Source organism: Scyliorhinus torazame, chromosome 13 (genome assembly GCF_047496885.1).
Source record: "Scyliorhinus torazame isolate Kashiwa2021f chromosome 13, sScyTor2.1, whole genome shotgun sequence".
Taxonomy (NCBI): Eukaryota; Metazoa; Chordata; class Chondrichthyes; order Carcharhiniformes; family Scyliorhinidae; genus Scyliorhinus; species Scyliorhinus torazame.
The window spans coordinates 76,161,642-76,187,943 of record NC_092719.1 but is presented as its reverse complement, the minus strand read 5'-3'; the positions used below and the strand labels follow the sequence as shown (position 1 = coordinate 76,187,943).

Here is a 26,302-nt window from a genome sequence, read left to right as displayed (position 1 = left end):
ATTGGGACCCATTGGCAATTTCATTATATATTTACAATTTGTTCTTCGTCGGTCAATTAAAAATAGCATTAATATCACACTGGTAGGATAATTATCACTCAACTTTAATAAAACCTGTTTTCCTGCTTTTGAAAATTTGAACAAAAACAGTTGCAAAATCCAGGTAAAAATCAGGCAACGTATTTGCTATTGGGCCATCCAAATTAATAAACTTCAACTATACTCATTCCTTAAACGCAGTGATTAATTTATAGGCAAATTTAAACCACATTTTATTTTTGGAACTTTACCTTCTTTTTCATTGTAGATAATATTTTTACACAACAAATCATTGTGGCAGAGCACGATTGGAGAGCCAAGACTAGAAAGGTGTTTCTTCAACCAGGCCAATTCTTTTTCAAGCTCCTGATGAGCAGGGACCTCCGTTAAGAATCTGCAAGAATTGACATGAAATTAGAAGACAATCAGTTAGCAATATTTACAAATTTACAAATGTTGTAATTTACAATGTAGCTGGACCAACCAACTAGGTTCCTGATTATGCTGTTCTTGCAATATATTTTATTCACACCTGGGATAGAAATATAGACCATGGGAACAATAGTCTTTTCTTCTCATACCAGTCCAAAGTAATTGCAGAGAATCGAAAGGACTGAATATCCCCATTGCCAATGATGGGGGAGCCTACCACATCAGTGTAAAAGATAAAACATTTGCTACAATCTTCAGCCACAAGTGTCGAGTGGATGATCCATCTCAGCCTCTTCCGGAGATTCCCAGCAACAAAGATGCTAGTCTTCAGCCAATTAGATTTGCTACACGTGACATCCAGAACTGGCCGTGCCATTAGCCAAGCTGTACATTTAAAACACTGACATCTATCCAGGGATGTCCTCTACACAAAAAGGACAAATTCAACCCAAAACCAATTACCGCCCATCAGCCGACTCGCCAACATTAGTAAAATGATGGATGGGGTCATCAACAGTGCTATCAAACAGCATTCATTTCGCAATCACCTGCTCACTGACGCACAGTTTACATTCCACCGGGGTCACAACTCCTAACCTTATTACCTTGGTTAAAAACATGGGAAAAAAAGCCGAGTTGCAAAGGCAAGAGATCAAGGCTGCATTTAAATGTGGCATCAAGGCAAGAACTGGAGTCAACAGAAATAGGGACTCCACTGCTGGAGTCGTATCTAGCACAAATGAAGATGGTTGCAGTTGTAGGGGTTCCTCGGGTAGTGCCCTTAGACCTACCACCTTCCTTCCAACACAGCATCAGGTGTTTGAATGCTCAAGGATGATTGCACAATGTTCACCATCATTTGCGACTCCGCAAATACAAAAGCAGTCCATGTTCAGCGAGACCTGGACAATGTACAGGCTTGAGTTGAGAAGTGCCAAGTAACATTCGTGCTGCACAAGTGCGAGGCAATGACCATCACCAACAAGAGAGAATCTAATAATTACCCCATGGCATTCAATGGTATCACCATCACAGAATCCCCCATTATAACTGGGGGTTGCCACTGACCATAAACTCAACTGGACCAGCTATGTAAAGATTGTAGTTAAAGAGTCAGTCAGAAGCTAGGAAACCTGTGATGGTGAACTCAGCTCCTGACTCCCCAAAGCCTGCACACAATCTACAAGGCACAAGTCAGGTGGGTGGCACGGGAGCATAGTGGTTAGCACTGTTGCTTCACAGCAGAGGGTTCCAGGTTTGATTCCTGCTTGCGTCACCTTGTGCGGAGACTGCACGTTCTCCCAGTGTCTGCATGGGTTTCCTCTGGATGCTCTGGTTTCTCCCACAAGTCGTGAATTGGATATTCTGAATTCTCCGTGTACCCGAACAGGCGGCGGAATGTGGCGACTAGGGGATTTTCATAGTAACTTCATATCAGTGTTAATCTAAGTCTACTTGTGACAATAATAAATCATAGAATTTACGGTGCTGAAGGAGGCGATTCAGCCCATTCAAGTCTGCACCGACTCTTGGAGAGAGCATCCTACCGAAGCCCACACCTCCACCCTTTCCTTGTAACTCAGAAACCCCACCTAACGTTTTGGACATGAAGCGCAATTTAGCATGGCCAATGCACCTAACCTGCAACTCCGCACATAAGGAGACCCAAGCAGGAATGGAACCCTGCCGCTGTGAAGCAACAGTGCTAACCACTGTGCTACCATTATTAATATTCTTTTTTTTTTAAAGCGACTGTAATGGAATACTCTCCACTTGCCTGGTTCCGTGCAGCTCCAATAATAATAATAATGTGTCACAAGTAGACCTGTTCCCCTAATTCACCGAACAGCAGGTCTTTCCGGACTTGTGGGAGGAAACCGGAACACCCGGAGGAAACCCATGCAGACACAGGAAGAACATGCAGACTCCACACAGACAATGACCCAAGCCAGGAATCAAACTTGGGACCCTGGAGCTGTGAAGCAACAGTGCTACCCACTGTGCTACCGGAAGAGTGAAGAAGCTTGACAGCATCCAGGACAAAGCAGCCCGTTTGATTGGCGCCGCATCTGCCACCTTAAAACCCATTCCTTCCACCACCAATGCAGTGGCAGCTGTGTGTAATGTCTCCAAGATGCACTGCAGCAATTTATCCAAGCCTCCTTCAACAACACCTTCCAAACCTGCAAAATGTACCACTATGAGGGACAAGGTCAGCAGATGCATGGAAACACTATAAGCAGATTCCCCTGCAAACTACTCACCAACCTGACTTGGAAATATATCACCATGCCTTCATTGTCACTGGGTCAGAATCATGGAAGGTTCCTCACAAACAGCACTGGACCTGCATCTGCTGTACCCTGCACAGCTACAGATCAGGCGATGGAAAATAGGTCCGACAGCATCTGTGGAAAGAGAAGGGAGCTAACATTTCGAGTCTGGATGACTCTGTCAAAGCTTTAGAAAGAGTCATCCAGACTCGAAACATTAGCTCCCTTCTCTCTCCACAAATGCAGCACAGTAGCACAGTGGTTAGCACAGTTGCTTCACAGCTCCAAAGTCCCCAGTCAATTCCCAGCTTGTGTCACTGTCTGGGCAGAGTCTGCATATTCTCCCCGTGTCTGCGTGGGTTTCCTCTGGATGCTCCTATTTCCTCCCACAGTCCAAAGATGTGGCGGTTAGGTGGATTGGCTATGCTAAATTGCCCTTAGTGTCCAAAATGTTAGGTAGCGTTACTGGGATAGATTGGGTTACTGGGATAGGTTGGAAATATGGGCTTAAGTGAGGTACTCATTCCAAGGGCCGGTGCAGACTCAGTGGGCCAAATGGCCTCCTTCTGCACTGTAAATTCTATGATTCTATGCTGACTTGCTGAGCTTGTCCAGTATTTTCAGTTTTTCTTTCAGGTTCCAGCATCCGCAATAATTTGCTTTTATTATCGATGGAAAATGGGATCTTTTCTTTGTCTGGTGCATACACGATGGGCTGAATGGCCTCTTTCTGCACTGCAGTTTTTCTATGGTTCGATGAGCGCAGCGATTCAAGAAGACAACTCACCACCATCTTATCAAGGGCAATTAGGGTAGAGCAATAAATGCTGCAAACCCCTTATCCAATGAATGATTTTTTAAAAAAACTATGTGGTAGTGAGTTTCACATTCTCAATTTCTCCTAAAAGCTTTATCTGTTATCGTCTACGTCAGATTTATTTGCCCACTTCCAGAATTACCCACAAGCATAAAGTCTGGTCTATCCTCAACAAAGCCCTTAATAATTTTAAGATGAGAGCCCCAGTCTGCTTAATCTTTCCTGAGAGTTGCATCCTAATATAACTTGGCATTAACAGATCAGAAAGAGGCCATTCGGCCCACCACGTTCATGTCAATATCTATACTCCACGTTAGCTTCCTTCCACCCTATCAGCAAATACCACTGTTCCTTTCTCCCTTGTGGTTATCTAGTTCCCCTCAAATCCATTTATGCTATTGGCCTTATCCACTCATGCTACAATTTCACCATCCTCTTAATTCTAGTTAATAGCTGTATAATTTATTTTTGCACTCTCTTAGATGTTTCATTGCTCTTTCTGCAGTCTAGAAACTAGTTTGTACACAGCACTCCAAGTGTGGTCCAATCAAAGTTTTATATCAGCTGTACAACATCCCTAGCTAATTGTATTCCTTTAGGATAGCTGCTCAAAGCTCCACAGAAAGGGTGGTGTTGATGTGGAGGGGGAAAACAGCTGGAGACAGGGAGGAAGAAATCAAGACAGTTCACTCAGAATTTTTGAAGTTTTACAATTCTAGATAAAAAGAGAAACAATGATGATTGGTTGTGAAAAAGTAAATTGCTTTATAGCGACCCAATGAACTGCTGCATGTTTTCAATATTTTCAATCTTTATTTCAAAGTTCAAGCATTTGGAGTTTTTCCATTTTCATTGATCTATTTCTGATATTTACAGTGTCATTTACAGCATAATTTCAAGCCGAATATGTGTTTATCTCAGGGAACAAAAGTTGTTTTGCGAATCAGCCACGTTCTGGGTTAATTACGTTAAAAGTGATACCAAATTATTAAGAAAAAGCATATTGAATTGTTATTGCCTTATAAAAGATTAGTTATTTGCTTTAATGCTTTTAAACATCCAAATCATTACAATGTATTTCTCGATTTATTTTCTACTAAAGGGCAACATGGTGACACAGTGGTGAGCACTGCTGCCTCACAGTGCCAGGGACTCAATTCCAGCGGTGCAGAGATTGCACTTTTTCCCCGTATCTGCGTGGGTTACCTCCAGGTGCTCCGGTTTCCTCCCACAGTCCAAAGATGTGCAGAACAGGTGGACTGGCCATGCTAAAAAGCCCCTTAGTGTCCAAAAGGTTAGGTGGGGTTTCTGGGTTATGAGGGTAGGGTGGAGGTTGGGCCTAGGTAGGATGCTCTTTCCAAGGGGCGGTGCATTCTTGATGGGCCAAATGGCCTCCTTCTGCACTGTAGGGATTTATAACAGGGATTCCAGAATTCAATAAATGTGTGAAAGATTACCTCAGACTTGGTTCTAAAATTCATTCAAGCTTGTGCAAGATTGCAAAGATAGCAATTAGGAAAACCCCTCTATATTTAGCCATTCAGATAGATCCTGCAGTCTCAACATTTCTACTTAAATGTCTGCAGGGTTTTTACCTCCACCACTATTTGGAATTCCATTCCTGGATGGAACATAAAACTTCAGCAAGAGCATAGAGCAAGTGGTTGTGTTTCGGCCACCTGTTATAAACACACATTAAAATTCATGGTTAGGAAAATCAGCCAGGGACTGTAATAGGCCTCAAATCAGCCACCATTTGTTTCACAACCCTCGTCTACCTGTTAAACATTCAAAACTCCGAGTGTACATTGAAATTAATGAAAGGTAAATTGAGGACCAAGTACCCTTAACCTATTTTCATCATTTTCGGTCATCTACCTTTTCCAGTTCCTTAACTATATTTTAGTTTTCTGGGAGGAGGAGTACGAGGAAAGCTGGAAAGCTGATCCTTTTGCCCTTTATTATGGCACCACGGACCTTGTACTTCTCAGGAACTCTTGTAATTTAGCGGAATAGAGCCTTCCCTTCTCCGAGATGCTCAAGGGATGCAAAGCAAAGAAAAATTCAAACCACATTCCGTCAGCTGACTCTGAAGCCTCTCACGATTCATCTGGAGGTAAGATGCCGGGGATTAATTTTTCCTCTCCGACCACTCCACTAAAGGTCGAGGCCCTCAGCAGCGTTTTGGCGAGTGAGCTAGATAAACACCGATAAAGCTGGTCAGTGGATCTCAAAAGATCAATTGAAGAGGTCTTGGCCCATTCGTTTGGCTTTAGGATAACCTTGTATACCACTGTTTCAATATGGTGTATTTAGGGGGGGGGGGGGGGGGGGGGGGGGGGGGGGAGAACTTTCAGCATTGTGCTAGTGTTAATTTGTTGGTTTTCCTTTATCGAGTCATCTGATTTGGTTCGGTGGCCATCGTGGTTGGATCATTTTACTTATCTTTTCAGTATCCCTCTCTCTTTGGGAATGGCTGACTCCAGATGAAGGGGTGGTGGGAGACCTCCAATCCGGTTGGTTACCTGGAATGTTAGGGGTTTGAGTGGACCAGTAAAATGGTCGAGGGCATTCACCCATCGTAAGAGCCGAAACTCTTGTTTTCTTGGGGGAAAGTGGGTTAGGCAGGTTTTCACTCCAGTTTGTACAGGAATTTTAATTAATGAGAGTCCAGTTCTCCTCCTCTCAGATTATCGCTGACCCAAATGGTCAATACATGGTTTGTGGCTCCCTCTTGAACACTCTCATAGTCATGGTCAACGTTTATGGCCCTAACTGGGTTGATATGAATTTTATCAACTCGCTCTTGGCTTTTTTACGGGATGTAGGCGTCGCTGGCAAGGCCGGCATTTATTGTCCATCCCTCGTTGCTCTTTAGAAGGTGGTGATGAGTTGCCTTCTTGAACCTTTGCAGTCCCCGAAATGTGGGTACACCCGCTGTGCTGTGGGGAAGGGAATTCCAGGATTTTGACTTAGCGACAGTGAAGGAACGGTAGTATACTTCCAAGTCTGGGTGGTGAGAGACTTAGAAGGGAACTGGCAGATGGTGGGTTCCCAAGTATCTGCTGCTCGTCCTTCTAGATGGCAGTGGCTGTGGGTTTGGAAGGTGCTGCCGAAGGAACCTTGGCAAGTTACTGTAGTGCATCATGTAGATGCTACATATGGCTAGCACTGTTAGTCGGTGGTGGGGGGATTGAATGTTTGTGGAAGGAAGGGGTAGCAAACAGGTGGCTGCTTTGTCCTGGATGGTGTTGAGCTTGTGTGTTGTTGAAGCTGCACTCACCCGACTTCCGGTTGCGGCTGTGCGGAGCTAAGTCGCACGTTCGGCAGCTCCCGCAAAAAACAGACTTTTGGGCTCTTTTCAGGGCCCCCAACGGCATTTTTTCGATGTTTCCCGCTGTGGGAAGGAGAGTACAATAGTTCCCCGACAGTATATGGCTTTTACCAGGAGCAGGGCAACTAAAAAAGTGGTGGTGGACCCGAAGAAAGTGCGAGGGAAGAAGAACAACCTGCTTGAGCCGATGAAGGCTTCTATCGATAAGCTGCTGGAGACACAGACGGCCCAGGGGGTGGCGATCCGCAAGGCCCGACAAAAGATCTCCGACAACGAGGACGAGATCTTAGGCCTGACGGTAAAAGTGGAGGCGCTCCACAAGAAATGGCAGGAGCAGTTCGAGGATATGGAGAATCGGTCGAGGCGGAAGAACTTGCAGATTCTGGGTCTCCCGGAGGGGCCGGACGTGGGGGCCTATGTGGTCACCATGTTGAACTCGCTGATGGGAGCGAGGTCCTTCCAGGGGCCCCTGGAGCTGGAAGGGGCCCATAGAGTGCTGTCGAGGAGGCCCAACGCTAACGAGCCTCCGCGGGCGGTGCTGGTGCGGGTTCATCGGTTCGCTGATCAGGAGTGTGCGCTCAGGTGGGCCAAGAAGGAGAGGAGCAGCAGGTGGGAGAACGCGGAGGTTCGAATATACCAGGACTGGAGTGCGGAGGTGGCGAAGAAGCCGGGTACAATCGAGCGAAGGCGGTGCTGCACAGGAAGGGGGTGAAGTTTGGCATGTTGCAGCCGGCGCGACTGTGGGTCACCTACAAGGACCGACACCATTATTTTGAGTCTCCGGAGGAGGCGTGGACCTTGGTTCAGGCCGAGAAGTTGGACACAGATTGAGGGTCGGGATGGGCGTTTGGGGATTGCGTTGATATGTTACTTTGAGGGGGGGTCCTTTGCTCTTGTTTTTTTCTTTCTGGTTGGGTGAGGGTGGTTAGGGCAGGTTGGGCGCGGTTTTGGTTGGGTTGGTCGGGGGGCTCTTGGAGGGGGGTAAGCAAATGGAACAGGGGTGGATGGCCGGCAGTGTGATGGGGCCCCGCGGGGGAGGGGGAGGCCCGAGTCGGGGGTGCGGGGACTGGGCCTGTAAAAGGAGCTGCGTCAGAGGTGGCAGGGCCGGGTAGGTGGTAAGCGCAGCCTTTTTCCCGCGCTGAAGACTGGAGGGGGCGGGGCTGCTGCTGCTCTGGTCAAGGGGGAGCTGGAGCGAGTGCAGGGGGGGGGTCTGCCACCGTGGGGAACGGGCCGGGCGTCAGGTGCGGGCGCATGGCTGGCCGAGGATGGGTGATGACTAGTCGGCGAGGGAGGGGGGCGGGTAGTCCCCTGATCCGGCTGATAACCTGGAATGTAAGGGGACTGAACGGGCCGGTCAAGCGGGCCCGCGTGTTCGCGCACCTGAAGGGGCTGAAGGCGGATGTGGTCATGCTCCAGGAGACACACCTGAAGGTGGCAGACTAGATAAGATTGAGGAAAGGGTGGGTAGGTCAGGTGTTTCATTCGGGGCTGGATGCCAAAAATCGAGGGGTGTCGTTCGAGGCGTCGAGCATTGTGGCAGATAATTGCGGTAGGTACGTAATGGTCAGTGGTAAGCTGCAGGGAGAGAGGGTGGTACTGGTCAATGTGTATGCCCCGAACTGGGACGATGCGGGTTTTATGCGGCGCATGTTGGGTCAGATGCCAGATATGGAAGTGGGGGGCCTGATAATGGGGGGAGACTTTAACACGGTGTTGGATCCGGCACTGGATCGCTCCAGGTCTAGGACGGGTAGGAAGCCGGCAGCGGCTAAGGTGCCGAGGGGGTTTATGGACCAGATGGGAGTGGTGGACCCTTGGGGATTTGCAAGACTGGGGGCTAGGGAATTTTCATTCTTCTCACATGTCCATAAGGCATATTCCCAGATTGACTTTTTTATTTTGAGCAGGGCGCTGATAGCGAGTAGAGGATACTGAGTACTCGGCGATAGCCATTTCAGATCACGCCCCACATTGGGTGGACTTAGAGCTGGGGGAGGAGAGGGACCAGCGCCCGTTGTGGTGGTTGGAGGTGGGGCTGCTGGTGGACGAGGTGGTGAGCGAGCGGGTCCGAGGAAGCATAGAGAGGTACCTGGAGGCCAACAATAACGGGGAGGTCCGAGTGGGGATGGTATGGGAGGCACTGAAGGCGGTGGTTCGGGGAGAGCTGATCTCCATTAGGGCCCACAAGGAGAGGAGGGAGGAGAGGGAGAGGCTGGTGGGGGAGATGGTGAGGGTAGACAGGAGGTATGCGGAGGTGCCTGAGGAAGGACTGTTGAGGAAGAGGCGCAGCCTCCAGGCTGAATTTGACCTGGTGACCACCAGGAAGACGGAGGTGCAGTGGAGGAAGGCCCAGGGGGCGATTTATGAGTATGGGAAAAGGCAAGCCGGATGCTGGTGCATCAGCTCCGGAAGCGGGATGCAGCTAGGGAGATCAGGGGAGTTAAGGACAGGGGAGGGAGTGTGGTGCGGAGTGGGGTTGGCATCAATGGGGTCTTCAGGGACTTTTACGAGGAATTGTATCGGTCCGAGCCCCCACTGGAGGAGGGAGGGATGGGCCACTTACTGGACCAATTGAGGTTTCCGAAGGTGGAGGAGGGACTGGTGGCGGGATTGGGGGCCCCAATTGGGCTGGAGGAGCTGACCAAAGGGATAGGGAGCATGCAGGCGGGGAAGGCACCGGGGCCGGATGGTTTCCCGGTCAAATTTTATAAAAAATACATGGACCTCTTGGGCCCGTGGCTTGTTAGCACCTTTAATGAGGCAAGGGATGGGGGGTGGGCTTTCCCCCCGACGATGTCCCGGGCACTGATCTCCTTGATCCTGAAGCGGGACAAGGATCCCCTGCAGTGTGGGTCTTACAGGCCGATTTTGTTGCTAAACGTTGATGCCAAGGTGCTGGCGAGGGTCTTAGCCATGAGGACTGAGGATTGTGTGCCACAGGTCATCCACGAAGACCAGATGGAGTTCGTGAAGGGGAGGCCGTTGAACGCGAATGTGTGGAGGCTTCTGAACGTTACCATGATGCCAGCGAGGCGGAGATAGTGGTGGCGATGGACGCTGAGAAAGCCTTCGATAGGGTAGTGGGGGTACCTGTGGGAGGTGCTGAAGAGGTCTTGGTTTGGGGAGGGGTTTGTCAGGTGGGTCAGGCTGTTGTAAGAGGTCCCGATGGCGAGTGTGGCCACGAACAGGAGGTCTGATTCCTTTCGGTTGCACCGAGGGATGAGGCAGGGGTGTCCCCTGTCCCCCCCTGCTCTTCGCACTGGCAATTGAACACCTGGCTATGGCACTGAGGGAGTCGAGGAACTGGAGGGGGTTGGTGCGGGGTGGGGAGGAGCATAGGGTGTCGCTCTATGCGAACGACTTGCTGCTATATGTGGTGGATCCGGTGGGGGGAATGCCGGAGGTAATGAGGATCCTCAGGGAATTCGGGGATTTCTCGGGGTACAAGCTCAACATGGGGAAGAGCGAGCTGTTCACAGTTCACCCAGGGGACCAGGAGAGGGGGATTGGCGAGCTCCCACTAAAAAGGGTGGAGAGGAGCTTCAGGTATTTGGGGATCCAGGCGGCCACTGGGGGGCCCTGCATAGACTTAATTTCACAAGGCTGGTGGAGCAAATGGAGGAGGAGTTCAAGAGGTGGGACACATTACCGCTGTCCTTGGCGGGTAGGGTGCAGTCAGTCAAAATGACGGTGCTCCCAAGGGTTTTTTTTCCTGTTCCAGTGCCTCCCCGTGTTTATCCTGAAGGCCTTTTTTAGGCAGGTCAACAGGAGCATAATGGGGTTTGTGTGGGCGCGAGGGACTCCGAGGGTGAGAAGGGTGTTCCTGGAGCGGACTAGAGATATGGGGGGGGGGGCTGGCGCTGCCCAATCTCGGTGGGTACTACTGGGCCGCCAATGCAACGATGGTGCGCAAGTGGGTGATGGAGGGGGAGGGGGCTGCATGGAAGAGGCTGGAGACAGCGTCCTGTGTGGGTACGAGTCTGGGGGCGCTGGCAACAGCGCCGCTGCCGCTCCCTCCAAGTAGGTATACCACGAGCCCGTAGTGGCGGCTGCCCTCAAAATCTGGGAGCAGTGGAGGCGGCACAGGGGGGAAGTTGGGGCCTCGGTGTGGACCCCAATACGGGGGAACCACCGGTTCGTCCCAGGGAGGACAGATGGAGGGTTTTCAGGGTGGCACAGGGCAGGGATACGAAGGTTGGGAGACCTGTTTGTGGACGGGAAGTTCGCAAGCCTGCGTGAGTTGGAGGAGAAGTATGGGCTTCCCCCGGGGAACACCTTCAGGTACTTACAGCTAAGGGTATTTGCCAGGTGGCAGGTGGTGGAATTCCCGCAGCTGTTGCCACGCACAGTACAGGACAGGGTGCTCTCGGGGGTGGGGGGGCGGGACTGGGGAAGATCTCGAAAACTTACCAGGTGATGTAGGAGGAGGAGGAGACCTCGGTGGTGGAGGTGAAAGGCAAGTGGGAGGAGGAGTTGTGAGAGGAGATTGAGGAAGGGACGTGGGCAGATGCCCCAGGGAGGGTGAACTCTTCACCTTCGTGCGCGAGGTTCAGCCTCATACAGTTTAAGGTGCTGCACAATCTGCTCCGCCATTCAATCATGGCTGATATTTTTCTCATCCCCATTCTCCCCATAACCCCTGACCCCCATACTGATCAAAAACCTATCTTTCTCTGTCTGAAAGACACTCAAATAGTTTGGCCTCCACAGCCTTCTGCGGCAAAGATTTCCACAGATTCACCACCCTCTGGCTGAAGAAATTCCTCATCTCCGATTTGAAAGATCGTCCCTTTAGTCTGAGATTGTGTCCTCTGGTTCTAGTTTTTCCTACAAATGGAAACATCCTGTCCACGTCCACTCTACCCAGCCCTTGTAGTATCCTGTAAGCTTTAATAAGGTGTCCCCTCATCCTTCTAAACCCCAATGAGTACAGACATCAGTCCTCAACTGTTACTCATACGACAAGCTCTTCATTTCAAGGATTATTCTTGTGAACCTCCTCTGGACCCCTTCCAAGGCCAACACATCCTTCCTTAGATACGGGGCCCAAAATTGCTCACAATACTCCAAATGGGGTCTGACCAGGGCCTTATATAGCCTCAGATGTACATCTCTTCTCTTGTATTCTAGCCCTCTCGACATGAATGCTAACATCGCATTTGCCTTCCTAACTGCCAACTGAACCTGCACATTAACCTTAAGAGAATCGTGAACAAGGACTCCCAAGTCCCTTTGTGCTTGATTTCCTAAGCATTTCCACATTTAGAAAATAGTCTATGCCTCCATTCTTCCAAAGTGCATAACCTCACACTTTTCCACATTGTATTCCATCTGGCTCACGTCTTTGCCCACTCTCCCAGCCCGTCCAAGTCCTTCTGCAGCCCCCCTGCTTCCACAATACTACCTGACCCTCTACAGATCTTTGTATCATCCGAAAACTTAGCAACAGTGCCTTCAGTTGCTTCTTCCAGATCATTAATGTATATTGTGAAAAGTTGTGGCTCCAGCACAGACCACGGAGGCACACCACTAGTCACCAGCTGCGATCCTGAAAACTACCCCTTTATCCCCACTCTCTGCCTTCTGCCAGTCAGCCAATCCTCTATCCATGCCAAAATCCTATCCTTGACACCATGGGGTTTTAATTTATTTAAGCCTCCTATGCGGCACCTTGTCAAAGGCCTTCTGGAAATCTAAATAAATCACGTCCACTGGTCCTCCTTTGTCTAACTTCCTTGTTACCTCCTCAAAGAACTCTAACAGATTTGAATGCCATGGGGCGATGGTTAGATCCTCTCTTGTAGGAGATGGTCATTGCCTTGCACTTGTGCGGCACAAATGTAACTTGCCACTTGTCAGCCCAAGCCTGGATATTGACACGGTCATGCTGCATTTGGACATGGACTGCTTCGTTATCTGAGGAGTCGCGAATGGTACTGAACATTGTAGTCATCTGCGAACATCTCCTCTTCTGACCTGATGATGGAAGGGGGGTCAATGATGAAAGAGCAAAAGCTGGCTGGGCCTGAGGAACTACTGCAGTGCTGTCCTGGAGCTGAGATGATTGACCTCCAACAACAACCATCTTCCTTTGTGTCAGGTGTGAGTCCAACCAGCAGAATTTTTCTCCAGTTTTGCTCGGGCTCCTCGATGCCATACTCAGTCAAATACTGCCTGAATGTCAAGGGCAGTCACTCTCACCTCTTCTCACCTGTGGCATTCAGATCCTTTGTCTACGTTTGAACCAAGGCTGTAATGAATAAGGAGCGGAGTGACCCTGGCGGAACCCAAACTGAGCGTCCGTGAGCAGGTTATTCCAGAGTAAATGCCGCTTGATAGCGCTGTTGATAATTCCTTCCATCAATTTGCTGGAGAGTAGACTGATGGGACGGTAATTGTCTGGACGGACTTGTCCTATTTCTTGTGTACAGGACACACCTGGGCAATTTTCCACACTGTTAGGTAGATGCCAGTGTTGTAGCTGTACTGTAACAGATTGGCTAGGGGTGCGGCAAGTTCTGGAGCACAAGTCTTAAATACTATTACCAGAATACTGTCAGGGCTCATAGCCTTTGCAGTATCCAGTGCCTTAAGTCGTTTCTTGATATGACGTGAAGTGAATCATATTGTCTGAAGACTGACATCTGTGATGCTGGGGATCTCCAGCGGACACTGAAATGGATCATCCACTTCGCACTTCCGACTGAAGATTGTTGCGAATGCTTCAGCCTCGTCTTTTGCACAGAGGTGCTGGGTTCCCCCATCATTGAGGATGGGGATACTTCTTCTCTCCCCAACCTAAACTTGCACCAGCTGATTTTAGGAGGCAACCTGAACTGTGTTTTGGACCTTAAATTGGAGCGTCCCCAAACCTAAACCTCTTGTCCCATCTGGGATGGCCAGGGCTTTGTCTTATTTAATGGCACAGGTGTGGGGGGTAGATCCCTGGCACTTTTTGAACCCAAACGATAGGGACTTTTCCTTTTTTTCCACATGTCCATCATGCACAATCCCGCATTGAGTTTTTAACGTTTTGAATAGGGCTCTCTTCCCTTCAGTAGCGGCGGCAATTGTTATTTCTGACCACGCTCCACATACATTGCTGAAGTCCTGCCCCACCCAACACCCACCCTGGAGATTAGATAGTACTCTGCTGGCAGATTAAAATAAAACTTTGCGAGCGTTTGCCTCGACGCCTGCATAAAACAAGTCCGATTCAATATCGCCCTCCACACAATGGGAGACTCTTAAGGCCGTCCTTAGTGGGGGAGACTATTTCTAATAGAAATGTTCATGCTGAAGACGGCGAAGTTGGAGCAGCAGAGACTGGTGGATCACCAATGCTCACTCGACCCTACTCCGGAGCTACTGGCAAGCAGGAAAAAATTACAGATCCAGTTCAAGCTAGTGTCCACTAACAAGGCTGCACACGTCAGTTACAGCTACCATGGGGTACATTTTATGAATATAGGGAGAAGCCCAGTCTCTTGTGGCTCACCAACTCAAGAGACAAGCGGCCTCCAACGAGATCCCTTGGATACTCAACTCAGGCGGCAAGTTTGTTTCCGCCCCAGTCCAGGTCAATGTGGCTTTTAAATCTTATTATTGCGACCTGTATAAATCAGAGCCCTCTGCAGATAAATAGATTGTGGCTGACTTTCTTGATGGCCTGCCCATCCCAACTGTTGAGATGAGCGAGGACGACAAGTTGGGCTCCCCGTTATGCCCTGACCAGATATTAAAATGTATTGGGCTGAAGCAGTCCGGCAAAGCTCTGGGCCTAGTTGGCTTTTAAAAGAAGTTCTCGGAGCAGCTCGTACCCTTGTTACTGGATATGTTTAAGAACTCCCTGTCGTGGGGTTCATTGCCTCCGACCCTCACTTCCTTGCTCCTTAAGAGGGACAAGGATCCGACCAAGTGCAGTTCATAATCATCCATCTCGGGTTTTAAATGCGGATGTTAAGTTGCTTGCTAAGGCTCTGGCACTCTGGCCTTACCTCCCAAGTAAAGTTTGGAGGATCAAACAGGCTTTGCGAAAGGCCGACAGCTATCGGCCAATATATGTCACCTTTTAAATGTCATTGTTTCCCCCACCCCTGAACCTGAACACGAGGTGGAACAACCTGCTGTCTCTGGCAGGTAGGATCCAAACAATTAAAATTAATGTACTTCCTAGGTTTCTATTTTTTTCTAATGTCTCCCCATTTTTCTGCCCAAATTCTTTTTTATTAAGGTTAAGAAATTGATTTCTGCTTTTATTTGGGCAAGTAACAATCCCAGAATTTGCAGCGTTCTACTCCATAGGGACAGGCGGACAAAAGCATTTGGTAGGATGAAATGTGAATGTTTATTTGAGATTCTCAGGAGATTTGGATGCGCCCATAAATTTGCCCCTTGGATCCGCTGGTTATATAATTCATGGGCTGCTAACATGCAAAATATTTTGGTGTGGATTAGTGACCCTGATTCTATTTGGGGACTAATGGAGGCTCGTTGGTGTACTATTTGTAATCTCCATGCCAATATTACTGCCCTTGCCTTTTTCTGCCGCTAGATTTACCTCAAACCCGGTGGTGGTCTCCTCTCTTAGGATTTGGAAACAGTTTCAACAGCACTTTAATCTCCTTTCCCTTTCTTCATTGGTTCCTATTTGTAACAATCACCTTCTCTTACCTTCTGGTTTGGACCCATCAGTTAAATCTTGGAAAGCAAAGGGACTTGAGGATTTAGGTACCTATTCGTAGAGGAGAGGTTTGCCAGTTTTAGAGAGCTGGCGAACAAATTTCAGCCATCCAACTCGATGCTCTTTCATATTTTCAGGTTTGTGATTTTTCTTGTACGGTTTTCCTTTCCTTTCCTTTGGCTCCACCTTCCTTCTTGCTGAAGAGGATTTTATCCTTGGCTCGGCCTGGAAGGGGTCTATTCCGGAACTTTATGGCCATATTGTCTGGTCGAATCCCCCCCCCCCCCCCCCCCCCCCACCCCCACTAAACAGGGTGAGGGCAAGATGGGAGCGAGCTGGGTCTCTACTTACTGGTGAGGCTTGGAGGGAGGCCCTTTACAGGATCAACTCCACGTCCTCATGTGCCCGGTTGAGCTAATTCAGTTCAAGGTTACACAGAATGCACCTGACCAAGGCAAGGAGGAGTGGGTTTTTTCCAAATGCGGAGGACAGATATGATCGCTGTTCGCTTGCTCCAGTAACCATTTGCATATGTTTTGGTCCTGCCCCCAAACTTGCCAGCTTCTGGGCTTCCTTTTTAGCACTATATTGGCGATACTCCGGGTGGATTTAAATCCATGTCCTTTGTTAGCCATATTTGGGGTTTCAGGTTCACCAGCATTTCACTCTGGGTGAGGGACAGACATTGTCGCCTTTGCATCACCGATAGCCTGAAGGCGAATATTGCTTGGTTGGAGATCTCCCATTTCACCCAGTGCTTCTGCCTGGTTGGGCGATTTAATGATTTCCTATACTTAAAGAAAATTAAAAACACCATCAGGGAGTCAGTGGTGAAGGATTACCTGGGATGGCAACCATTTATTTCCTTTTTTAAGGATCTAATTAGTGTTTAAGTTTAATGGGGGGTTGGTTTACCTCAGTTGACTGGACAGCTGGTTTGTCATGCAGAGCAATGCAGGTTCAATTCCAATACCGGCTGATGTTATTCATGAAGGCCCGCCTTTTCAACCTTGCCCTTCACCTGAGGTTTGGTGATCCTCCGGTTTCATAGATTATCATAGAATTTACAGTGCAGAAGGAGGCCATTCGGCCCATCGAGTCTGCACCGGCTCTTGGAAAGAGCACCGTACCTAAGGTCAACACCTCCACCCTATCCCCATAACCCACTAACCTCACCCAACACTAAGGGCAATTTTGGACACTAAGGGCAATTTATCATGGCCAATCCACCTAACCTGCACATCTTTGGACTGTGGGAGGAAACCGGAGCACCCGGAGGAAACCCACCCACACACGGGGAGGATGTGCAGACTCCGCACAGACAGTGACCCAAGCTGGTATCGAACCTGGGACCCTGGAGCTGTGAAGCAATTGTGCTAACCACAATGCTATCGTGCTGCCCACGGTTAAATCACCACTAGTCAGTTCTCCCCCTCAAAGTGGAAAGTTGCCTATGGTCATCTGGGACTGTGGTGACTTTACTTTAAGTTTAATTATGTGTTTTTGTCTTAGATTTGCGTGTAATTGTTTGATTTGTACTGTTGGGCTTTTGTTGGTTGATTGTTATTTTATGTAAAACTTCAATACACATACTTTAAAAAAAAAACTTATATTATACAGCTTTAGCAGATTGGCCTTTAAATTCTTCCTTTTCAAGCTGAAAATCCCAAGTTTTGTTATGTCTTGTTTATGTTGTCTCTAGGGCACTCATGTCTCCCTGTGTCTTGATCATCAGACATGGATCATTCAAGGTAGTCTAACCAGAACAACATATAGTTTGATTGTAGCTTCCTAACTCAAATTCCGTTTGGGCTTTGTACTTCATTCTGTTGCTGTTCTGCATTGGGCATCTTTAGTCGAAGTTCCTCCTAAATTCACGTCCATCTTTCAATCATCGTATCAGGTTTCCGCTCCAGTATCAAAACAGTTATCATGGTCATAAATGACATCCTATTGGCTGTAACAAAGACAAACCATCCCTTTTGCCCATCTCAACCAATCTGCAGCCTTTGACTCAGTTTTTAAAACAAATTTAGTGTACCCAATTCATTTTTTCCAATTAAGGGGCAATTTAGTGTGGCCAATCCACCTACCCTGCACATCTTTGGGTTGTGGGGGTGAAACCCTCGCAAACACCCCTATGAGGGGACATAACTTTAAATTGAGGGGAGATAGATATAGGACAGATGTCAGAGGTAGGTTCTTTACTCAGAGAGTAGAAAGGGTGTGGCATGTCCTGCCTGCAACAGTAGTGGACTCGCCAACACTAAGGGCATTCAAATGGTCATTGGATAGACATATGGCGATAAGGGAATAGTGTAGATGGGCTTCAGAGTGGTTTCACAGGTCAGCGCAACATTGAGGGCCGAAGGGCCTGTACTGCGCTGTAATGTTCTATGTTCTAACACAGGGAGAATGTGCAAACTCCACATGGACAATGACCCAGGACCGGGATCGAACCTGGGACCTCGATGCTGTGAGGCAGCAGTGCTAACCACTGCGCCAAGCCTTTTGACTCAGTTGACCATCATCCCTCTAATGTCTTTCCGCTGTTGTCCAGCTGTGCGGTGTTGAACTTACCTGGTTCCATTCTTATCTAATGGCAGCAAAACAATTACCAAAGTCTCTTCTTTCCATTTCCACAGCTACCAATGGTGCTTTCCTTGACCCCTCCTATTTCACATCTGCATGTCAGCCCTCAGTAACATCAAGATGTCAGTTTCCACATATGCTGATAACACCCAATGACCACCTCCAAATTGTCAGGCTGCTCATCTGTCATCTTATACTGGAAGAGCAGAAATGTCCTTCAATTGAAAATGGAAAGACTGAAGCCATCGTCTTTGGACCCACCACAATTCCCCACTATTCCCGTACCACTAACTTTATCCCTCTCTCTGTCCGAGGCAGAATCAAACTGTTTTGCAACTTGGGTGTTGTATTTGACCGAGAGATGAGTTTTCAACAACAAATCTGCACTGGCAGAAGGCTGCCTACAGATTCTGCCCCACAACACCTATTCTGCCATTGAAACCTTCAATCATTCCTTTGTCACCTCTTGACTGGACTATTTTAATGTACTTCAGGTCGGCCTCCCACATTTTTCCTCCATAACTTTGAGGTCATTGAAAACTCTGGTGCCCTTGCCCTACTTGCACAAAATCCCATTACTCACATGCCATCATATTTTGTATTATAATCCTTTTGTGAAGTGCCTTAGGATGTTTTATTGCATTAAAAAGTACTATATATCTGCAAGTTGTTGCTGAAGTCTAAGACTCGTGGGTTTCTTCCAGCTTCTTCCCTCAGTTATTTCACTGCCGGTCATCAATTTTGTGCAGCCTGCTGCCGGGAGGCCGCTTTCATTCGTCAACTGGGATTCAATCTCAGTGGGGAGCCCGCCCAAATGGAAAATTCCAGTCCGCGTTTGCATGGTACCTCAGGGCCAATTAAGGGGATCAATTGGCTATCTGCTGCTTGGGGGCAGGTAACTGTTCCTCCCCCAACATTGGTAGAAGATTGTGGGCTATCTCGCAGCCATTTACCCAGAATTTAGCCCAGAATCTTCCATGAACCAAAGCAGTCAAAAGTTATAGTTTTGGTTTTATTCCTTGAATTAAAAATGTTCACCTTGATTGAATTAAAAATATTTATTGATCTAGAGTGATCACTTGTTACTGTATTTTAAAAACTACTGAAAATGGGTTTAACAACAAAATATCTGTGTCTTCTCCTCCACCTGAGAGTAACCTGATTTTAAGTCACTGAAAACTACCCTTACCTCAAAACAATTATTTTTGAACTTATTGCTGGTTTCATTGTTATACTCAGTTAAATAAACATTTTAATATGCAAATACAAAACCACCTGCACGTTAAGAGGCGAGCTCCAGGGGCGGCACATGGCACAGTGGTTAGCATTGCTGCCTACGGCGCTGAGGACCCGGGTTAATATCCCGGCCCTGGTCACTGTCCATGTGGGGTTTGCACATTCTCCCCGTGTTTGCGTGGGTTTCACCCCCACAACCCAAAGATGTGCAGGTTAGGTGGATTGGCCACGCTAAATTGCCCCTTAATTGGAAAAAATAATTGGGTACTCTAAATTTTAAAAAAAACAAGTGAGCTCAATGCAAAGAGCTTCCTTGAACAACTGAAAATAGTGGAAACTCACCAATCCTCATTAGCTCAATTTGGGATAGAGCCATCTTTGACTTCAAGTGAAAGGATGTTTAAACCAGTGATAAAGTTTGCAGAAGCTGAACTTATGCCTGGTAACTTATCCTTAAAATTCCTGATCATTTACACTGATTCAACCATCTGCTTTCACCTTAACTGTGCCAATTAAATTAGCACAAACTAACAGAAACTCTGCCCAAGTTGTCTAATTTTGTTTTCGGTGTGCAATACTTTGCCCTTGGCTGCTTGGAATTTCAGCTGCCATTCGTCCTAATTCATAATTTGAATTTTTGCCAATTCCACTGGCCTTAGCAGATGCAAAGTTGACTACTTTGCAAGGAGATTTTGAATGCAATGTTAACCAATGGAAATTTGCAAAAATTGCAATGGGTCAAGATCGTGCTATTAAGCATAACTCAGCACCATCCACCGCCTTGAGGTAATTCCCAAACAAGCATGTTTTGCTTTCTAACCTTGATCCCATTTCTTATCCATTCCCATGGTTATCCTGAATCCCTATGGTTTTGAGTTTAAATAGTCTTCTTTGTGTAACCTTATCATATGCTAAGTATAACTTAATGGTCTGGCAGCGTTTGTGAAGAGAAACAGTTCACTTTCAAGTCCGAATGACGCTTTAGCGCTAAAGAGGGGGAGAAATGCAATGGATTATATGCTGTCGAAGAGGTGGAGCAGAATAGAAGGTGAGTGATAAAGTGGGAACAAGGATTGATTGCAAAAATGTGTAGAGCATGAGACAGAGGAAACATTAATGGCAGCATGAAGAGCTAAAGGTGCTGATGATGGCATGAAGATAAGATAGCAGAATGTATTAATGGGAGAACGAAGGTCAATGCTGAGAGAAAGCAAAATTCAAGGACAAGTAACAAATGGCCCAGTGGGGGAGAGGCATTTTGCATTGGAACATAAAATATTTTGGATTTTAAAAAATCTCTCTTCCGTTCCTTGATCTTGGTTTCCAATTCCGGTAATAGACTGACCATCAATATTCATTACAAGCCCACCAACTCCCCCAGCTACCTTGACTACAGCACAACACACCCTGCTTCCTGATAAGGGCTCCATCCCAGTTTCTCCACCTCCATCGCATCGGTTTTGATGATGCCACCTTCCAAAATGGCACTTCTGGCAGGTCTGCCTTTTTCCTTATCAGAGGCTCTCACTCCCCACCTTAGCTGTAGTTGACAGGGCACTCAACCGGGTTCGACCCATTTCCAACAACTCTGCCCTCACCCCTTCCCATACCTACCAGAACCATGCCCTTGTCCTTACTTCCCACCCACCAGCCTCTGTATTCAAAGAATCGTCCTCTACCATTTCCGCCAACTCAAGCATGATGCCACCACAAAACACATTCCTTCCCACCCCCCAATCCCATCAGCGTCAGCATTCTGTAGGGACCACTCCCTCCTTTACACCCTAATCTACACTTCCATCGCCCCCAACGACTCATTCCCTTCCCATGGCACCTTCCGTTTTATCATAGAATTATAGAATCCCTACAGTGCAGGAGGTCATTCAATCCATCGACTCTGCACCAACCCTCTGAAAAGAGCACATTACCGAGGCTCACATCCTGTCCCGTTACCCAGTAAACCCACCCAGCGTTTTGGACACTATGGGGATATTTAGAATTACCAATCTGCCTAACCTACACATTTTTGGATTGTGGGAGGAAACCCATGCAGACACGAGGAGAAAGTGCAAACTCCACACAGAGTCACCCGAGGCCAGAAATGAACCCAGGACCCTGGCATTATGAGGCAGCAGTGCTAATCACTGTGCCACCACGTAATTGCAGAAGGTGCAATACCTGTCCCTTCACCTCCTCCTTCCTCACTGTTCAAGGGCCCAAATTCTCATTTCAAGTCAAGCAATATTCGCTTGCACCTCCAGACCAGAGTTTATTCAGTATTTTGTTTCTATATTTCAGATTTCCAGCATCTGCACTATTTTGCTTTTGTATCATTCTTTCACAAGAGCTTCTACATTCAGAACAGATATCTGTAGTTATGTAGAATTTTAATAGTCAAAGCAGTTACCATATCACAAACACTTTCAACACCACAAACTGCAATTGCTACACAATTTTCTATGATGCATCAAGGATTGTAGTTTCATCCTCAACACACTTTTGCTAGGAAATGTGAATAAGTATGAATTAATTTCGGTTAACTAAGGGAGATGATGGCAAAGCTGTAATGTCACCGAGCCAGTAATTCAGAGGCCCAAGCTAATAGACTGGGGACATCAATTCAAATCTCACCACAGCAACTGGTGGGATTTAAGTTCCATAAATACAATCTTGAATTGAAAAGCTTGTCTCAGTAACGAGACCATGAAACCATCAAGAATTGTCATAAAAAAAACATCTGGTTCACTAATGTCCTTTAGAGAATGAAATCTGCTGTCATTACCTGGTCTGACCTACATGTGAATCCAGATCCACTATAATGTGAAATAAAAACAGAAAATGCTGGAAAAGCTCAGGTCTGTCAGCATCTGCAGAGAGAGAAACACAGTTAATGTCTCAAGTCCGCATGAGTCTTCTTCAGAGCAGCAATGTGGTTGACTCTTAACTGCCCTCAAAAAGTCCGAGCAAGCCACTCGGTTCAGGAGCAATTTGGGATGGGCAACAAATGTTGGCCAGAGACACCTATGTCCCATCAAAGACGAAAGCACATCAAATGGAAACAATATTTCTTCACGAGAATAGTTAATTCCTGTCCGCAAGAATGCAGATTAACTCGTTTGACCTAGTAACCAGATGTCATCTGATCACAGGTGTATACTTACATTAAAAAGTTTAAGAAAGGACTCAGTATTCCAAATGTTTTTGTACAGCAGTGAAGTATCAGAACTCGGATTTTATATTTTTTGTACCTTTGTAATTTTGTATTTTGTCTGTTAGAAAATTTAAATTATAGTTTCAGCCTGTAAATATGATTTGCTGGTTTGGTGATTTTCACCTATTGTACAGACCCAGTGTGCAACAACTTGTCTTTATATAGCACCTTTAACATAGTAAAAAATGCCCCAGAGCACTTCACAGGAGTATCATCAGCCAAAATTTGACATATAAGGCACTTAAAGAGTTTAGAAAAGCTTTTGAGGAGGAGAGATACTGAGGTTTACGGAGGGAATTCCAGAGCTTGGGACCTGGATAATGTGATGGAAATCAGGGATACACAAGGCACTAGAATTGGAGAAGCCCAGCCATCAGAGTTGTTTGCAAAAATCAGATATAGCACTGATGAACACTATCTCATTTGCCACATAGTTACATTTTGCTCATAGACATCTATGGAAGCAAATTACAAAATTGATGTTACTGTAATACAGATTACAAAACAGAATTTGAGTTTATTGAATAAATTGTACCTTGCATGCAAGCATTCATCTTCAAATTCTTTGGGAAGAAGAGTGAAATATTTTTCGAGCTTCAACCAAAGATTTGGCTTGGGAATCCAACCATTATGAGCATGAATTGAATGAATCTTTGCGAGCTGTCTGCCTATAAGCCTGAGACACAGTAAACAATGACATTTTAAATGGAACCAAATTAAACCAAAAACTAACATTGCACTATTTTGCAACCTAAAAATGCATTCACTTACTACCGTTAACATTCTTTAGAAATCACTTCCAAGTCAGTGCTATTTTCAAAATATAAAAAGCCCTTCAGTCTCTTCTCGTTTAATTTGACAAAGACAGAAAGGAACTTCGAAGACCAGAATGAATTGTTATCATTTAAAAAGTTAAATTTCCACATCATTAAAGAATCAGAATACTGCAATGTATCTAGTCATCTCTGCATTGGATACACATCTTGTTAAACTTTAACTTCTGTAACCGAGTCACTAGGAGACTTTTACAAGAAGTTTTAAATCAACGTCAAATCCAAAATAAAATTGCAGATTATTTAATCAGTAGATTGTTGTTCTTTTTTTTTTTTTAAATTTAGAATACCCAATTCTTTCTTCCCCCAATGAAGGGGCACTTTAGCATGGCCAATTCACCTTCCCTGCACATCTTTTTGGGTTGTGATGGTGAGACCCACACAGACACGGGGAGACTGTGCAAACTCCACAGTAACCTGGGGTTACATCATAAACACAGTGAAATAGCAAAATTAATCATATTTATTTTCTTTATTTTTTTCAGGTATTTATAAAAATTAAGCAATATGCGTACCTGAAAATGGAGGGGTTCCTCACGTGTTCTGGATCCAATGCACTGCCTTCTATAAATTTATAGCAGAATCCATTCTCAAAGGTGCAATATAGTCGCGGTGCACAGCCATGAACATGCAGCACATGAAAACTCTTCAGCTCATTTTCACGATCAACAAATAACTCCGTCTTGTTACCATATACCCTCACCAAAACAACATCGTCGAGTGAATCATCAACAGAACATGCAACAAGTTTGTTTGTAATACCCTCTGTGAATACCTGTTGAATCAAAATAAAGATTTATGACAAGAAAAAAATATTTTCAACTGGGTAAATAACTCATTGCACAACATGAGCTACTGTTCTGCTAATATTCTCCATTCTGATCATATTCTAGTATTACCCATTAAAAGTGACGACAAATACAATCAAGCATGCACTATTCTGTGGAGCTACCAGATCTTGAAATTTCTCCAGTAATTACTGTTGTTCATATTGAACGGTTGACAAATGCTAAAAATTATTTCCAACCTCTGAGCACACAATACAGATTTTTAAATTTTAAATCTGAAATACTTGGAAAGAAACCAGGCATTTATCCAAATCAAGAAATCAGAAAAAAAAATGTTTAATAAATTTACATTACCCAATTTTTGTTTCCCAATTAATGGGCAATTTAGCGTCACCAAGCCACCTAACCTGCACATCTTTGGTTGTGGGGGTGAATCCCACGCAGACACAGGGAGAATGTGCAAACTCCACACAGACTGTGACCCAGAGCGGGAATCGAACGTGGGTCCTCATCGCCATAGGCAGCAGCGCAAACCACTCTGCCACTGTGCAGCCCAGAAATCAAAAAACATAAATTGCATTTTACGGATGAGTACATATAGGGAGAATGGGGATGTTTCGCCCTCGGTAGTATGGCAGGCTCTGAAGGCAGTGGTGAGAGGCAAAGCAATTGCATATCAGGTGCGGGTGGATAGGAAAACAAGAGAGGAACGTGAGAGGTTGTAGAATGAGATATTGGAGATGGTGGGGAAGTATTTGGAAGATCCTAATCCAGAGCTTTTGGCTAGTAGGAAGCTGCTCCATACACAATATGATCTGGTGTACACGAATGAGGCAGTGCAGCAGTTGAGACGGGCAAAGGGGGCAGTTTATGAGCACAGGGAGAAGAGAAGCCGCCTGCCGGTGAGCCAGTTGTGGAAGCAGGCTGCTTCCTGGGTAATCATCCAGGTTCATGGGGGCGGGAGGGAGGCGGCGGCTGGTGCCAGTGCAGGTGAACAGAGTGTTTGAAACGTTTTAAGAGGTTGTCCAGTTCAGAGCTGTCGGGAAGATGATTCGGACATGGTGGGAGTTTTTGGAGGGTTGGAGTGTTCCAGGATGGAGGAGGAAGATCGATAAGAGTTGGAGGAGCCATTGGGTGGAGGAGGTTAGGACGGCATTAGGGAGTATGCAGTCAGGGAAGGCCCCAGGGCCAGATGGGTTTCCGGTAGATTTTATGGGGTGGGGGGCTCACACTCAAGAGACGATGAGTCAGACAGCCATTTCACTTTTGTTGAAAAAGGACAAGAGTCATACCAGCCAATTGTGCTTTTTAAGTATAGATGTAAAGGTTCTGGCAAAGATGCTGGTATTCAGGTTGCAGGGGTGTCTCCCGCAGGTGGTCATAGAGGACAAAACGGGGTTTGTGAATGGTAGCCGATTATCTTCCAATGTGTGGCACCTACCGAATGTGATCCTCTTCAGGCAGAGGTGGGGGGGACAAGAGGTGATAGTGGCGCTAGATGCAAAGAAGGCTTTTGATAGGGTAGAGTGGGGGTACTTGTTGCCGTGCTGGTGTGGTTCGGGATAGGGCGCAAGTATGTGCCATGGGTCAAACTGTTGTATAAAGAACCAAGGGCCTGTGTTCGGACGAATAATGTTAGCTCAGGTTATTTTCGGTTGTATAGAGGAATGAGGCATGGGTGCTCTTTGTTTCCCCCCTCCCCCCCCCCCCAACCCCCTCCTATTTGCATAGGCGATTGAGCCATTGGCCATCAGATTGAGAAATTCAGATAAATGGAGGAGGATAATGTGGGGTGGGGGGGGTTCCCACAATGGGGGACATAATGGGGTTGTTAAGGACGTTTGGGGCTTTCTCTGGGCACAAATTGAAATTGGAAAAGAAATGTTTTCCGGTTACTCCGCTGAGGAACAGAGTTAACTTGGGGGACTGCCGTTTTGTTTGACGAGTTCTCATTTTAGATAATTAAGGTTTATGTGCCTCGGGATTGGGGGGTGGAGGCACTACGGAAGTTAAATTTTACGAGCTTAGCAAGTAAGGTTAAGGTGGATTTGCAGAGGTGGAACA

At 46.6% G+C, this 26,302-nt stretch overlaps 1 protein-coding gene across 3 annotated transcripts in view; it reads right to left on the bottom strand.

Annotated features, from left to right (window-relative positions):
- The window catches only part of etnk1 (ethanolamine kinase 1), a 103,185-nt gene that overhangs the window by 63,349 nt on the left and 13,534 nt on the right, over nucleotides 1–26,302 (bottom strand). For all 3 annotated transcript variants that reach the window (XM_072471807.1, XM_072471806.1, XM_072471805.1), the window contains exons 2-4: nucleotides 23,966–24,225; nucleotides 23,153–23,293; nucleotides 291–433 (exon numbers count right to left, since the gene is read on the bottom strand). In XM_072471807.1, coding sequence (XP_072327908.1) covers nucleotides 291–433; nucleotides 23,153–23,293; nucleotides 23,966–24,225 — 544 coding nt within the window. The remainder of the gene's footprint in view (nucleotides 1–290; nucleotides 434–23,152; nucleotides 23,294–23,965; nucleotides 24,226–26,302) is intronic.